The following is a 17120-nucleotide window of genomic DNA, read 5'->3' on the forward strand; positions in this document are numbered from 1 at the left end:
TAAATGCACAGGACGATTTGGATGGACGTTTAGCGTCGGGTTTAATTCCATGCAGCCCTTATAATGAGTAACTATACTTTGCCCAATACATTCTGCATAGGGTTTTCTACATGTGCATTCCACATCTTACAGTTAACATAATTCACAATAAACAGAAACATATCTTAAACCATGTCTTCATGTATTGATGTTTAGAAAAAAAATAAGTGATTTCTGATGCTTTTGTATTTTGTTGTTCTTTGGTAATTTTGCAATGTACTTCATACAGTCTAAAACGACTACATTTATATCATAGCCATATATATCATTTTTTTTTCTAAAGCACTGGCTACAGTTTAATGAACAAAATCTATGTTCTTTTTTCCTAGAGAAAAGATAAATAGCAGCACAAGAAGTAATCAGTATGCATCACCTGGGAATGAATCCAATAACCAGAGCTTTACAGAGCTGATTGCCGAGTTGCGTAACCTTCAGGTAAATAGAAATAAGGCAATTAGTACTCCCATTTTATTTTTTTGGTAATGATATGAAAATTCTAATCTAATAATGGTAATAAATGTAATGCAATGATATAAAGTAGGGATATTTCATTAAAATACACAGGCCGGTCAGTATAATGTTCTTCCTGCAGATGTCTGAATTTCATTTTTATTCTGAAGCCGCGTACACACGGGCGGACTGTCTGGCCAACTAAGTCCGTCATACTTTTGAATGAACGGACTTGACCACACACGATGAACAGACAGTCCGTTGAAAGCTTGCGCGATGACGTGTACAGCACGTACGACGGGACTAGAAATACGACGTCCAATACACTGAAATGCAACCTTTGGCCGTGTAAATCCTTTCTGAGCATGCGCCATACTTAGTCCGTCCAACTTGCCTACTCGCGAGCGGACTGTCCGCTGAAACCAAAGTTGGACGGACAATATTACGGAAATTCCGAAAGACTTAGTCCGCCAGACTGTCCGCTGAAAAAGTCCGCTGAAGCCCACACACGAGCGGACTGTCCGCTGAAACACGTATCAGCGGACTAAGTTGGACGGACAGTCCTCTCGTGTGTACGCGGCCTGAGAGTCAGATTCTTCACATCACAGAACCCTTACATCACAGCCCCAGTTACATCTATGTCCTCAATCCCCTCTTTCCCATCACAACCCCGTTTCACATCACTGTAACCATCGTAACACAGTCCCTCTTGCAATCACAGACCCCCCCTTCACATTACAGTTCCCCCACATCACAGCCCGCCAACACACAACACAGCTCCACTTCACAGCTCCCCCCCCCCCCTTACATCACAGCTCCCTTTGCATTCACAGTTCACACACACACCTTTGTTTCTCCCTCTTATACTATAGCCCTCTCTTTTGGTGGAGGGGGATTATGGTGTGGATTTGGGTTTGGGCCCCTTAGTTCCAGTGAAGGGAACTCTTAAGGCGTCAGCATACCAAGACATTTTGGACAATTTCGTGCTCCGAACTTTGTGGGAACAGTTTTGGGATGGCCCCTTGCTGTGCACAAAGCAAGGGCCATAAAGACAGGGATGAGTGAGTTTGGGGTGGAGGAACTTGGCTGAATTGCACAGAGTCCTGACCTCAACCCGATAGAACACCTTTGGGATGAATTGGAGCGGAGACTGTGAGGCAGGCCTTCTTGTCCACATCAGTGCCTGACTTCACAAATACACTTCTGGAAGAATGGTCAAACATTCCCATAGACACACTCCTAAACCTTGTGGACAGTCTTCCCAGAAGAGTTGAAGCTGTTATAGCTGCAAAGGGTGAGCCAACTCAATATTGAACCCTACGGACTAAGACTGGGATGCCATTGAAGTTCATGTGTGTAAAGGCAGGCGTCCCAATAGTTTTGGTAATATAGTGTACGGTATGTCCTACTCAGTCACATTTAGTAATGACAAAGTTATTTGAATAGGCCCAGTGAATCAGTGTGCAGGTTCAGCAGGGACCAGCGAAATTTCGATCTGTGTGTGGTCCTCCCTGTTTAACAGAAAAGACTATCATTCAAACATCTTCTGTCAGACACACTGGCTAACTTTTGTCAAGCAGTGGCTGCAGTCGTTGATCAGTGTATTCTGACATCGGCAGGCAGGATTCCTCCATCCACCTCACTTGTGTGGGTGGAGGAATCTTCTTTTCTTTTCTTTTTTTTTTTTTTTTTTTAATTCGGTCTGTTATCTTTACTCACTATGCAATTTTTTATTTTATTTTTGTCTGTGTCCCTCTACTTTACCTAATCTATCCTACGTAAAGTAAAAGCATTTTATGTGGAGTTGGGGTTTAGTATCAAACCATTATAAGTTTGTTTTTACTGAAAGTGCCTATAAAATAATTTAAATACATTGATACGTAGTTATTTTCTGTTTCTGTCTTTTTGTGCACATACATAGAAAAAGGAGGCCAATTTGCTTGATGATATAGCCAGGTGCAAACAGGAGAAACAGGCTTTGGAAGTAGATTTGGTGCAGTTGAAGAAAGAACGTGATCTTCTTAAAACCCGGGTATCCAGCACCTCAGGTACAGCAATGGATTTATGTGATGTATTATACAATTTTTTTCTGAAATGGGTTCAGTTTCATTCTACTTCCTGTCTTTTTCTAGTTGTGGTTTGAATCTGCAACATGAATAACCCATTTCTTTTCCACTTCCATAAAAAGTATGATTAACCAGTTTAAGTGTGTGTGTGTGTGTGTGTGTGTGTGTGTGTATAGATAAATAAAAGTCTATACAAAATTCCCAATATTGGTATGTTTGTTCATTTTAAAGTGTGCACCGACGTGCAAGGACATTCGTGGCCTGGAAATGTGTTAGAATTGTTTTGCTTAAAGTATATCTTGGGAAAAAAAATTTTTCTTGGTTTTGGACTATTGGGTATGTGTTAGAGACCTTGTAAGTTTTTTTTAATCGTACATCGTGGGACACAGATCCTTAAAAGTAAATAATGGGTTATAGGCCACCTTCAGGTGATGGACACTGGTTATACCCAATCCAAGAAGTTCACGCCCTATATAACCCCTCCTCCTTCCAGGAACACATCAGTTTTTTCGCCAGTGTCTAAGGTGTTTGTCATGAGTGAAGATGTGCTCTGAGGAGCTCCAGGAGGGATCAAGGCTGCATTTAAATAGCCTCCATAAAGACCAGATCCATCCAAAGTGGCCTAAAAGGATGGCACCTGGGGTCCCATATCCGAAGCATGAGGTTTTGCCTGTAACGCCTCTCTTTGAAGGGCTGAACCCCAGGAACCCTGGGCTTTCGTCTTTCTACATTACCTAGCTTTCCTGGTGGGTGCGTTTAGTTTGCGTTTAGTTTAGTTTGGATAAGGTAAGGGAAGAAACTTGGGTATTAAAAACTCCTAGGTATTCTTCCATTAGGAAAAAAATGGGGAAAAATTAGGGAAAAAATGTTATGCCTTAATTCTCCACTAGATGGAGTCTATGCAGATACCTTGCTCTGTTGTCTTCACTGTAAAGCTCAGTCTGTGTGTGGCTGCAGCAGCACGTGCAGGGAGATTCCTTTCAGGTAAAAGAAATATGCCAAATGTTTTCCTTTCTCTCCCCTGACCCCTGAGGCGTTAGGATCGCAAGCTGCATTTCCACGTTGTCATCCTTGTCTGAATTACCAGTTATGGCAAACCAGGGTGAGCCATTGGAACAAATTGATGGTGCAACTGCTTCTCACATCTCAGCACCTGTATACGTGACTGAAGATGTCCTTTCCTCCTCCCTGCAGGGTCTGGAAGAAAGATTAGAGGCTTTAATCACATCCTCCATTAAAATGGACAGGAAGCGTGCTAGATCCCCCTCCCCTACTTCAGAACATTTGCAAGGGGAATAGTGGATACAGGATGAGGTGTTACCCTCAGTCGATCAGGAGGAAAAACAAGCCGATGATTCCTCTGCGGTGGAAACAACGGTAGATGAACCTTTTTTAGCCTCTCAATTTGAGAAATTGCTGATATAATCTCTTACGGAGATGGTTCGTTCCACTTTCATGCTGCCCCTAATGCAGTCTCCTGAAAGCTTGGTTTCTTCCTTGGGTTCTCTAAAACCTTCTCAGCCATGGCATGCGTTTCCTTCACATGCATTAATAGGAAAGCTTATTTTTGGTGAATGGGATTACCCTGGTAAGCATTTTCTCCCTCCTAAGAGATTTGCAATTCCCTATTCCCTGGAGGAGAAATTCTCCAAAAGATGGAAAATACCAGCAGCTGACACTGTGATTTCCAATGTGAATAAAGGCCTAAATTGTCCAGCAGAAAATGCACAAATGCTTAATGATCCAACAAATAAAAAGTTGAAATCCCTGTTAAAATCCACGTTTTCCATGGCAGGTGCACTCAGCCTGCAGTCACTGCAATTGGTGTCTGTCAATCACCCTTAGAGAGATTCCTGCACAACAAGCTCAGGAATTGGCTGAACTACCAAAAGCATTATGCTTTACCATAGATGCTATTATTGATTCTATTCACCAGGCGTCCCACCTTACGCTTATGCTTGTGCATATGCGTAGAATCCTGTGGTTAAAAAATTGGGTTCCCGTTTCATGGGGAGCGACTATTTAGAGAAGACTTGGACAACTATATCCAAACAATTTCTAGTAAGAAAAGTTTTGCCAGTTAAAAGAAAATATAAACGCCCTTCATTTAAACAGGTCCTTTCCCCTATGCCAAGGGTTTCTGCCTCTAGGCAGTGTTGACGGCCACCACCGTCAGACTCTAGAGGAAAATCTCAGAGTCAGACCCGTGCTCAAAAGAAGTCCTGGGGTCAGAAACCTGCAAAGTAGAATCCTAAAGTCTCATCATGAAGAGGCAACCCCCCTCACCAAGGTGGGGGGAAGACTTCTGCAGTTTTTATAAGTCGTGAAAGAGGAAATTCAGGACAGATGGGTCATCTCCATGGTAACACTGGGGTGTAAGCTGGAATTTCGTGACTTTCCACCACCTCGTTTCCTGGGGTCAAGAGTTCCCAAAGATCCAGAGAAAAGACCATCTTTGTTTCAGGCACTAGACCGATTAATATCTCAAGGGGTGATCATACAGATCCCCACAAAAGAGCAAGGTTTGGGGTTCTATTCAAACCTTTTTATGGTACTGAAACCAAATGGAGATGTCAGACCCATTCTAGATCTAAAAAATAAAAATTAGTTCCTGAAGATCTGCTCCATTCACATGGAGACGATCAGGTCAGTAGTTTATATCCTTCTAGGAGGAGAACTTCTGGCATCAATCGACATCAGGGATGCATATCTGCATGTCCCTATTTTTCCCGCTCATCAAAAATTTCTGCGGTTCAAGTTAGAACAGCAGCATTTCCAGTTTGTTGCCCTGCCCTTCAGGCTAGCCACAGCACCCCGAGTGTTCACCAAAGTTCTGGCCCCACCTCTAGTCAGTTTCAAGGCACAGGGCATAACAGTCATAGAGTACCTAGACGATCGACTGCAAATAGATCAGTCGGTGACTCGTTTGGAGCAAAGCGTACACACTACAACCAATTACCTGGAATGTCAATACCGCTAAAAAAGCTGGAGTACTTGGGTCTGATCATAGACACAGCCCAGGAAAAGGTGTTCTTGCCTCAGGCAAAGAGCAACTCCATAAGAGAGCTGGTGCGGAGGGTCAGGTCAAATGGTGATCCCTCCATTCACCTTTGCATCGGTTGCTAGGAACCATGGTAGCTTCATTCAAAGCAGTTCCCTATGCCCAGTTTCATTCAAGACTGTTGCAAAACAGTATCCTGTCTGCTTGGAACAAAACAATTCAAGCTTTGGACTTGCCAATGCAGGTGTACCCAAGAGTGTCCCAAAACCTCACTTTGTGGTTACTAAACCCAGAATCTGCTGAAAGGAAAGTCCTTCAGACCAGTCATCTGGAAAGGGGTAAGGACAGATGCCAGCCTTTTAGGCTGGGCAGCAGTATTAGAAAAGACAACTGTCCAGGGACAAGAACCAAAAGAACCTTTCCCATTAATATCCTAGAGATTCTGTCAGTACGTCTGGCTCTAAGGGCCTGGACATTCAAGGTTACGGGATTGTCCTGTCAGGATTAAATCAGACAATGCCACAACTGTGGCCTATATCAATCACCAAGGGGGCACCAAAAGTCTCTCGACGCAGAGAGAGGTGAACCATATTCTAACTTGGGCAGAAAGGAATGTTCCGTGCCTATCAGCAGTCTACATTCTGGGAGTAGAGAATTGGCAGGTGGACTACTTAAGTCGCCGGCAGTTATTCCCAGGGGAATGGTCTCTTCACCCCAACATATTTTGGGCTGTTTGCCAAAGATGGGGGACTCCGGACATAGATCTTCTAGCGTCCAGGTTCAACGTGAAGTTAGTCAACTTTGTGGCCAGAGCAAGGGATCCATTCGCATGCGGAATGGATGCGTTGGTGACCCCATGGGATCAGTTCTCACTGATCTATGCATTTCTCCCTATTCAGTTGCTGCCTCGACTTCTTGCAGGATCAAGCTGGAAAGAAAGACGGTAATTATGGTGGCACCAGCATGGCCCAGAAGGTCATGGTATGCAGAAATCGTAAAGATGGCAGTGAAGGGCCCATGATCCCTCCCACTAAGGCCTGATCTGCTCTCACAGGGACTGATATTCCATCCTTCCTTACAGTCTCTAAATTTAACGGCTTGGCTATTGAAACTCACATTCTGAAGAAAAGTGGGCTTTCCAGGTCAGTTATCTCTACCCTGATTAATGCAAGGAAGCCAGCTTCCAGAACTATATATTATAGGGTCTGGAGGGCTTATGTTTCCTGGTGTGAATCCCAGGGTTGGCACCCTCGGAGATATTTCATAGGCAGAATTCTTGCCTTTCTACAATTAGGGGTAGAAATGAAATTGGCCTTGAGTACTATTAAGGGCCAAGTCTCAGCTTTATCGGTCTTATTTCAGAGACCACTTGCTACACATTCTTTAGTCCGGAGTTTTATGCAATGGGTAACGTGGCTTAATTTGCCCGTCTAACTTCCCTTGAACCCTTGGGATTTGAATTTAGTTTTGCCTGTGTTACAAAAACAGCCATTTGAACCAATACAACATATTCCCTTAATACTTCTGACATGGAAAGTTGGTATTTTTGGTTGCTATATCCTCAGCAAGGAGGGTTTTCAGAATTGGCTGCTCTTTCTTGTATAGAGCCATATTTGATTTGTCATGAGGACAAGAGTGGTGTTATGCCCTCGTCCAGACTTTTTGCCAAAAGTGGTCTCAGGTTTTCACCTGAACCAAGATATTGTCCTGCCATCATTTTTTCCAAAACCATGTTCCAGGGAAGAAGGGTCGCTACATTGTCTTGATGTGGTGAGAGCAGTGAAAAGCTATTTAAAGGCAACTGCTCAGATTTGTAAGACCGATGTCTTATTTATTCTGTCAGAGGGCCCTAAGAAAGGACAGGCAGCGTCAAAATCCACTGTCGCTAAGCGGATTTGGCAAGTGATAATTCAAACTTATTATTTAAGGGGTAAGATTCTCCCTTTTCAAGTTAAGGCGCACTCTACCAGGGTGGTTAGTGCTTCTTGGGCAGTGCGTCATCAGGCCTCCATGGATCTGTAAAGCCGCAACTTGGTCTTCAGTGCATACATTCACAAAATTTTATCAGCTGGATGTAAGGAGGTATTGAGGATTATCGCCTTCGGGTGCAGTGTGCTGCAGGCAGCGCGGTATAGATCCTCAAGTTTGGGGGTACTCCCTGGGTTGTGTCTCCCTCCCCTCAAGTAGCATTGCTATGGAATATCCCATTAAGTAATTACTTAAGGCTCTGTGTCCCATGATGTACAATAAAGAAAATAGGATTTTTATCACAGCTTGCCTGTAAAATCAAGAGGTCCCTCCCATCTTTTTTGGAGATTTAAGTATATTGCGTTGCTACAAAAACTGATGTCCTCCTGGAAGGAGGAGGGGTTATATAGGTAGTGAACTTCTTGGATTGGGTATAACCAGTGTCTATCACCTGAAGGTGGCCTATAACCCATTAAGTAATTAAGTCTCTGTGTCCCATAATGTACTCCAAGAAAATGATTTTACAGGTAAGCTGTTATAAAAAAAAATCCTATTTTTACTGGTCTGTGTGGAACTATGCCCTCATAACCTGTCCTAGTTACATGTCGCAAGGATAGGAAGGAAGGAGAAATCTTCTAAAAGCAAGGCAAATCTTCTTTTAAAAAAAAAAAGTTAGGAAAAAGAAGGCTGTCAGCTTTGAAGTGTTCCTTATTTTCTGTCTGAATGGCAGCTCTATGTCAGAGACAGCAAGAGAAATTCTTAAAATGAGGCATCAGACAGCAATAAAAACCTAACAAAGGCTCCTTTCTCAATATCAAAAAAGAAAAAAAGTTTTAAAAGCAGTTACACTAAGACCCCTTTTACACTGGGGTGGTGCACTTGTGGGACAGGAAAAAAAATGCCCGGCCCATTGAAATGAATGGGCAGTGCTGCCAAAGCACTTTGGCAGCGCCAAGACACGGGTGCTTTTAACCCTTGCCCTTTTAACCCCCCGCTAGTGGCTATAAAGCGCCGGGCGCTATCAGTGTGAGAGTAGCCTTAAAATCGTCACTTGAAATAACAATCGTTATCGTTTTATAAATTGGTCTGCTGATAACAGGAATTTGAAAGCAAAAGGAAATTGTTGACACTATAACACACCAACAGGAAAGCATACAGTAATTAACCACTTTCAGACCGGACCATTTTGCTGGCTTAAGACCAGACCACTTTTTGCGATTCTGCACTGCATCGCTTTAACTGACAATTGCGTGGTCGTGCAACGTGGCTCCCAAACCAAATTGACGTCCTTTTTCCCTCACAAATAGTGCTTTCTTTTGGTGGTATTTCATCACCCCTGCGGTTTTTATTTTTTGCGCTATAAACAAAAAAGAGCGATAATTTTGAAAAAAACGCATTATTTTTTACTTTTTGCTATAATAAATATCCCCCAAAAATATATAAAAAAAACATTTTTTTTTCCCCTCAGTTTGGGCCAATACGTATTCTTCTTCATATTTTTGGTAAAAAAAAATCACAATAAGCGATTGATTGGTTTGCGCAAAACTTATAGCGTTTACAAAATAGGGGATAGTTTTATGGTATTTTTATTATTATTTTTTTTTACTAGTAATGGTGGCAATCAGCGATTTTTTTTTTTATTGTGACTGCGACATTATGGCGGACACATCGGACATTTTTGACACATTTTTGGGACCATTGGCATTTATACAGCAATCAGTGCTATACAAATGCACTGATTCCTGTGTAAATGACACTGGCAGTGAAGGGGTTAACTAGGGGGTGGCAGTGTAGGGGTTAAAGCGGTTGTATAGCCTCGAAGTTTTTTTTCTCTTCCTGACCTGCAAAGGAAAAGGCATAATGAGCTAGTATTCACCGCATACTAGTTCATTATGAAATACTTACCTTAGAACGAGGCCCCGACATCTGGCCCGATCCATGCCGAGGGAGCTGACATGTTCCCTCTGCGTTTCTTCCGGGTATCGCGGCTCCGGCGCTGTGAGTGGCCGGAGCTGCAATATTGTCACTCCCACGCATGCGCGTGGGAGATTTCTTCCCGGCAGGGTCCGGCGTCTGCCGGGCTTCCAGCTGAGAATCCCCTGTGCGCATGCGCCGCTGCAGTCAGCAGGGCATCGCGAGGGGAATATCTCCTAAACCGTACAGGCTTTCCTGTAGGTAAAAGTCAAAAAATTGACTATACAACCTCTTTAAGTGTGTCCTAGGGGCGTGTTACTAACTGCGTGGGGCTGGGCTGTGTGTTAGTGAACACTGATCTCTTCTCCAATCACAGGGAGCAGAGATCAGTGTCACTTGTTGCTAGGCAGAAGGGGGAGATGCTGTTTACTTCCGCAGCTCCCTGTTCAGCCTCCCCGTGAGATGATCGCGGGTATCCCCGCAGCGATCGAGTCCGCAGGACCCGCGACCAGACTCGCGGTGGTCCCGACCGGCACGTGCGCTCGCCTCCGGTGGCAGGGCAGCAATTTCAACTGGATGTACCTGTACGCCAGTTTGCCTGCCCGTGCCATCCTGCCGGTGGTTAAAATGATTAGTAAAGTGGCCAGCCATTCTAAAGTGTCCAAGGACATTTACAGAGAAAACCGTCATTATAAATGAAGGCGTTACAGAATCCATCATGGTTCTGTTAAAAAGGAGATGCTATTGTGTTATGCATGTGTTTCCTGACTATATAAAATGACTTCTTAAATGTATTTGTAAAGATGAACTCATCTAAACTAGCCCTATAGCATAATCCCAGTGCAATTTCTGTAACAGTACTTATTCTGCTAGAAAAAACACTACTTATGAGGTTTCCATGACCCTAAAAGAAAAATGTGAAAGAATTATTACAGTAGGTCGTGTGTGTGTGACTTTGCCTCTTTCTCATAGTATAAAACGTCAACTCTCCCATGATATGACTGGAGCCCTGCGTAATATATACCTTGGTTAAATAGTGCTGTTTCTCATTGTGATAATGTGAGAGGTTAGTAAATAGACAGATATTTTCATTGTTCGTAGTGTTGGGTAATTGCAAGTTAATAAGGTAGAAGTTTTATCTCTAGTATATTAAGTTTAACAACTTCTAGTCTTAAAATCTTGACCCCAGGCAAAGTGCTAAATAAAAAAAATATATACATACAATATCTCACAAAAGTGAGTACACCCCTCACATTTTTGTAAATATTTTATTATATCTTTTCATGTGACAACACTGAAAAAATGGCACTTTGCTACAATGTAATGTAGTGAGTGTACAGCTTGTATAATAGTGTAAATTTGCTGTCCCCTTAAAATAACTCAACACACAGCCATTAATGTGTAAACCACTGGCAACCAAAGTGAGTACACCCCCAAGTGAAAATGTCCAAATTGGGCCCAATTAGCCATTTTCCCTCCCCGGAGTTGTGACTCGTTGGTGTTACAAGGTCTCAGGTGTGTTCAATTTGGTGTTATTTCTCTCCTCGTACTGGTCACTGGAAGTTCAACATGGCACCTCATGGCAAAGAACTCTCTGAGGATCTGAAAAAAAAGATTTGTTGCTCTACATAAAGATGGCCTAGTCTATAAGAAGATTGCCAAGTCTCTTAAACTGAGCTGCAGCACGGTGGCCAAGACCATACAGCGTTTTAACAGGACAGGTTCCACTCAGAGCATGCTTCACCGTGGTCGACCGAAGAAGTTGAGTGTACGTGCTCAGCATCCTATCCAGAGGTTGCCTTTGGAAAATAGATGTATGAGTGCTGCCAGCATTGCTTCAGAGGTGGAAGGGGTGGGGAGGTCATCCTGTCAGTGCTCAGACCATACGCCACGCACTGCATCAAATTAGTCTGCATGGCTGTTGTCCCAGAAGGAAGCCTCTTCTATAGATGATGCACAAGAAAACCCGTAAACAGTTTGCTGAAGATTAGCAGACTAAGGACATGGATTATTAGAACCATGCCCTGTGGTCTGATGAGACCAAGATAAACTTATTTGGTTCAGATGGTGTCAAGCGTGAGTGGTGGCAACCAGGAGTAGAAAGACAAGTGTGTCTTGCCTACAGTCAAGCATGGTGGTGGGAGTGTCGTGGTCTGGGGCTGCATGAGTGCTGCTGGCACTGGGGAACCACAGTTCATTGAGGGAACCATGAATGCCAATATGTACTGTGACATACTGAAATAGAGCATGATCCCCCTCCCTTCGAAGACTGGACCACAGGGCAGTATTCCAATATCATAATGCCTTGCTAAAGAAGCTGAGGGTAATGGTGATGGACTGGCCAAGCATGTCTCCAGACCTAAACCCTCTTGATTATCTGTGGGGCAGCCTCAAAATGGAAGGTGGAGGAGTGCAAGGTCTTTAACATCCACCAGCTCTGTGATGTCATCATGGAGGAGTGAAAGAGGACTCCAGTGGCAACCTGTGAAGCTCTGGTGAACTCCATGCCCAAGAGGGTTAAGGCAGTGCTGGAAAATAATGGCGGCCACACAAAATATTGATACTTTGGGCGCAATTTGGACATTTTTTGCTTAGGGGTGTACTCACTTTTGTTGCCAGTGGCTTAGACATTAATGGCTGTGTGTTGAGTTATTTTGAGGGGACAGCAAATTTACACCATTATATAAGCTGTGCACTCACTACTTTACATTGTAGCAAAGTGTAATTTCTTCAGTGTTGTCACATGAAGATATAATAAATTATGTACAAAAATGTGAGGGGTGTACTCACTTTTGTGAGATACTGTATGAGAGCTTGATTTGGTATCCACCTCCTGCATTCCCGGGGGCAGAAACGGTATGATCAGTTTATCTTTTTGACATTTTGTCAGTATTCTCTTTGCACTGCTACTTCTCTTTCTCTGAACTATGCAATACAGGAACTTCATAGCTGATACCAAATCAAATTGAGGTACCTGCACTCCGTGCATAAAAAAAACATGTATTAATCATTATGTAAACAGGGGAACGTTTTTTGGTGGGATTTTAGGGGTGCCAAACAAAAAAGTTAATTACAATACTCCAAAATGTAAAAAGTAGGGATACACCGAAATTTCGGCCGCCGAAACATATCGGCCGAAAATGGTGTTTTCGGCAAATTGCCGAAAGGAAAATCTTGCCGATAATGGGGCCGGAATGGGGGCGGGGCCTGTGCGGGGCTCCGCCCCTGGTGCCGCCCATTTCGCGGGTGTTTTCCTGGCTCGTCCTCCCTCCTCCTTTCCTCCCGCCCGACAGTGCGGTGATCTCCGTGTGTCACGGAGCTGTGCATTGATTTTCCCGGGCGGCTGCAGTAACAATGTCCCACCTCCTGTGACAGACGGTACACTGATCCAATGGCGGGACATTGAATCAGCGTGACGTGATTACAGGAGGCGGGACATTGTTACTGCAGCCGCCCGGGAAATTCAATGCGGAGATGCATGTGTTACATTGGATCCTTAATACATATTTGGTGGCAGTGTGCCTTAATCATCCCTTTTTAGGACAAAGTAATAGAACTAATCAAATTGATAACAGAGACCACATTGGTACTTGATGCAACATGCTGCTTACTGCATATATCAAACTGGCCCAAAAAAATAAAAATAAAGTACAAGTCTGAAACTATCTACCTCTGGCCACTTGTGTGAATGTAGCCATGCTACATAAACCAGGTCACAGGACAAAGGCTGTACTCCCTTTATTGGCCATATAAAAAATAATAATAATAATCTTGATTTTGACCCAGCTAGGTTTTTATTGCCATGTGATAGAATGGGGAAGGGTTAAGTTACAGCTAGTAGAGGTAACGATATGAGCATTCCCAATAGAAGTCTGTTGGAACGGAACCAGGTAGCTTGCTTGGGGCCAGTTCACACCAGATGCAGTTCCGTGTGCTTTTTTTTTTTTGCACAAAATGCATGCACAGTGTTTTCCATGTATTCCAGTGGCTCTAGTTCACACCATGCAGTCAGTTTCCGCACCGGAAACTGACTGGATGGTGTGAACTAAAGCCATTGGAATACATGGAAAACACTGTGCATGTATTTTTATCAGGCAGGCTGCATCTGAGGGGAACTGGTGAGGCTGCTTTGATCTCTCCTGTACCACGTCCGCAGTCTCTGACCATCTCCTGTACCATGTCCGCAGTCTCTGACCATCTCCTTTACCATGCCTGCAGTCTCTGACCATCTCCTGTACCATGCCTGCAGTCTCTGACCATCTCCTGTACCATGCCTGCAGTCTCTGACCATCTCCTGTACCATGCCTGCAGTCTCTGACCATCTCCTGTACCATGCCTGCAGTCTCTGACCATCTCCTGTACCATGCCTGCAGTCTCTGACCATCTCCTGTACCATGACCCCAGTCTCTGACCATCTCCTGTACCATTCCCCCAGTCTCTGACCATCTGCTGTATGAAAATATTTTTTAAAAACAATCATTTTCGGTATCGGTGCTGTTTCGGTATCGGTTTCGGTTTTCGGCCTAGTGTATTTTTCATTTTCAGTATCGGTTTCGGCACCAAAAAACCCATTCGGTGCACCCCTAGTAAAAAGTAAAACAAAAAAGTTTATTGCATAGAAGCCAAATGTAAAAATCTATTGGCTGTACATATGATACGCAGATACAATTGCACATCTAGACAACAGATGGAAAGAGTGGTCACTCAACAATAGCATGGAGTGACTTATCCTGACATGTTTTGCCTTTTAGACAGTTGGATGTGATGCTGCATAAACAAAGTACCGTTAGGAACAATACAAACTTATAATACAATACAAAACAAGATGCAATAGATATGCTGTTGGTCGTCCTACCCGATACCCATCAACCACCTATAAGAAGGTCTTTTTACCTGCGACCTGATGTTAAGCCAAATGGGAAACGGACACTGGATGGCATACAAGGTAGGCTGACCGAAAAGAGCCCAAAGCAGGATTTAAGCTGTCTGCTTAAAGAGGAAGTAAAGGCAAATAAAAAAAAAAAGCACACCCTGTAAGGCAAAGGCATAATGAGCTAGTATGCATAGAATACTAGCTCATTATGAATAACTTAGCTGAGAACGAAGCCCCCGAAGCATTCCTCCGTATTCCTCTTCGAAGCTGCCATGGATACCAGAGCGACTTCCAGGTCTCGCGGCTCCGGCGCTGTGATTTGCCGGAGCCGCAATGACGTCACTCCCGCTCATGCGCACGGGAGCCGACACTCGCGGCATATCACCGCAATCTGCGGCCTGCCCCAGTGCGCCTGCGCGCCGCTGTCTACGGCGCATGCGCCGTAGACAGCGGTGGCTGTCTTCGGGTAAATATTTCCTAAACCGTATAGATTTAGGAGATATTTCTTGGACCTACAGGTAAGCCTTAATCTAGGCTTACCTGTAGGTCAAAGTTGGTTGTAAGGGTTTACAACCACTTTAATCCTGCTTTGGGCTTCCACTACGCTTCACAATCGCCTGCTGACAGCCATCAGTGTACAGTTCCCAGCTCTCTTGTGGACAAACTGCCTTCGGTTAGAGACAAATATTTCAAATTTACCTTTCTTTTTTTGTTGTTTTGCCAGTAAAATGTGCTCTTTATCCTTGGCTGAACATTTATGGCTAGGGGATGAAACATCCTGCATCAAATGGATCTTACGGTTTACTCAGCAGGGGGGGACACATGCCCTGTATGCAGAAGAGGCCAGCGATGTACAGGTATGTCACTGTGCCTGTAGGAGCTGCTCGTCCACAGTACAATACGCGTGGGTGGTCGAGAAGAGGTGAAAGGAGAAGTATAGCCAAAGCTACTGAGAGCTGCGCCAGCCTCTTGGGCCCCCTTTGCAGCCCATCACTCCAGTGAGTGCTGCGCTGCAAAAAAATAACCTGGAAACCAATTGTTTTCTATGCAGGGCTGTACCAGATTTTACACTCTCCAGTTTTAGTAAATCAACCCCAATGCATCTTGAAATTACTGCGACTGAATGTCACCAGCTCTCTGCAGGCTGAAGACCGAGAACTGAGCGACCAGTGGTCTTTGATAACTTGGTTCTCTATCTTAGAGGTGGCCGGAGACATCTGCAGCTGGGATCGGTGCTGCAGCCATCTAGGTGGGTATGACAGTTTTTTTTGTTTTTTTAAAAGCCATACTTCTCCATTCTAGTCTATTTTTGATAGTTTATATGAAATATAGACCCTCATTAAAGTGGAATTAAGCTGCACTGGGTGAGAGGGGCTCACACCATAATGCGCAGGTATTGCACAGCATGCTTGCACATCATGGCACACTTGGCTTTTAGTGTACCCTCCTCCAGTGCTGACAGTTCCAGCCTTAGGTCATCTGTCTGCCTGCCACTATCTCCTTCACTGCTTCTTCTGGGTCTTAGGACACTCCTTTTCAGCCACTGTACAGCCAGTGACCATGTAAATCCCACATTTGTGCACAGGAGTTAAATTGCTTCTGGCACCCGACTATTTTTGGAATGTACTGTGCAGTGTACATACACATAGAGTAATTGCAAGATGCATTGGGGTTGATTTACTAAAACTGGAGCGTGCAAAATCTGGTACAGCCCTGCATAGAAAACAATTGGCTTCCGGGTTATTTTTTGTCAAAGCTTATTTGAACAAGCTGAAGTTAGGTGCTAACTGGTTTCTATGCAGAGCTGCACCAGATTTTGTACTCTCCAGCTCTAATATATCAGCCCCATTGCGTCTAGCTCTCTGTTATTTTTCTAAGGGGGATGTTACATCTGCTATAGTATTTTTAAATCTGGATGGCCTTTTCCTACATATGAGGTCTTACTACAATTTATGGCTGCATTTGAGTGTACTCTGATTTAGCTGTTTGCAGTATATTGCATTGCCTAAAAAATAATCTCTAGTGGTGCTGTTCAGCATATCTAAACCCAAGAATAAAAGTTTTCCATCAAGTTGGTTCTAGAGAAGTTAATCATTAGATTCACTTCTCTGGAACAGGAATGGCCATAGATGGATTGAAATTTAGCCAGTCCCTGCTGAACCAGCTACATTTTGATCCATCTATGGCCAGCTTTAGAGTACAGCACAGGCAGAGTTCAAGAAGTTATCAGCTAACTGAATTTCTGACAGTAATATAAATGTATTAATTTTATTTTGCTCATGAAACAATTGTATATTTAACACGCTAAAATTAAAGTGATTGTAAGCCCTTCCCCACAACTTTGTGCCATGTAAATCAGCATAAAAAAAACCCAATGAGCACTGCTTGTATGTATATATCTCCTTACTTGCAAAGCAGGGCATTGGACAGCATTACTGCAGTCTTATCAGCTGAAGCTGATAGGACTCACACAGGCAAACACTAGATAATCAGCACAAGTAAATACTATGAAATAAAACAAGTCAGCTATGAACAGGGAAGCAGGGTTGCCATAGGAACGTTGGATTGAGAAGGGGGCTTGGTTAACAGTACAGGAAGTGCTCAATGTAAGGGCAGAAATACACTCCACTGTGGACTCAGAAAACAATACTTAAGATGGCGCTGCCTAACCCCTGGAAACAAGTTTTTTAAAAGTTTCTTTAAACAGTAAGTAATATGCAATGTGGGCTGCATTACAGTGGCTATAGTTTGATAATTACTTTATTATAATGGACTAAATGAAAAGAAGCATCAGAGTGGGAGAGTTTAC

The 17120-nt window shown here is 43.6% G+C and overlaps 1 protein-coding gene across 2 annotated transcripts in view; it reads left to right on the forward strand.

Moving 5' to 3' along the window:
• The window catches only part of CEP162 (centrosomal protein 162), a 185906-nt gene that overhangs the window by 140395 nt on the left and 28391 nt on the right, over positions 1-17120 (forward strand). For both annotated transcript variants that reach the window (XM_077487309.1, XM_077487310.1), the window contains 2 exons: positions 369-474; positions 2411-2537. In XM_077487309.1, the coding sequence (XP_077343435.1) occupies positions 369-474; positions 2411-2537 (233 nt within the window). The remainder of the gene's footprint in view (positions 1-368; positions 475-2410; positions 2538-17120) is intronic.

This window comes from Lithobates pipiens, unplaced genomic scaffold (assembly GCF_037356315.1).
Source record: "Lithobates pipiens isolate NorthernLeopardFrog02 unplaced genomic scaffold, aLitPip1_a1.2 Scaffold_18, whole genome shotgun sequence".
Classification (NCBI taxonomy): domain Eukaryota; kingdom Metazoa; phylum Chordata; class Amphibia; order Anura; family Ranidae; genus Lithobates; species Lithobates pipiens.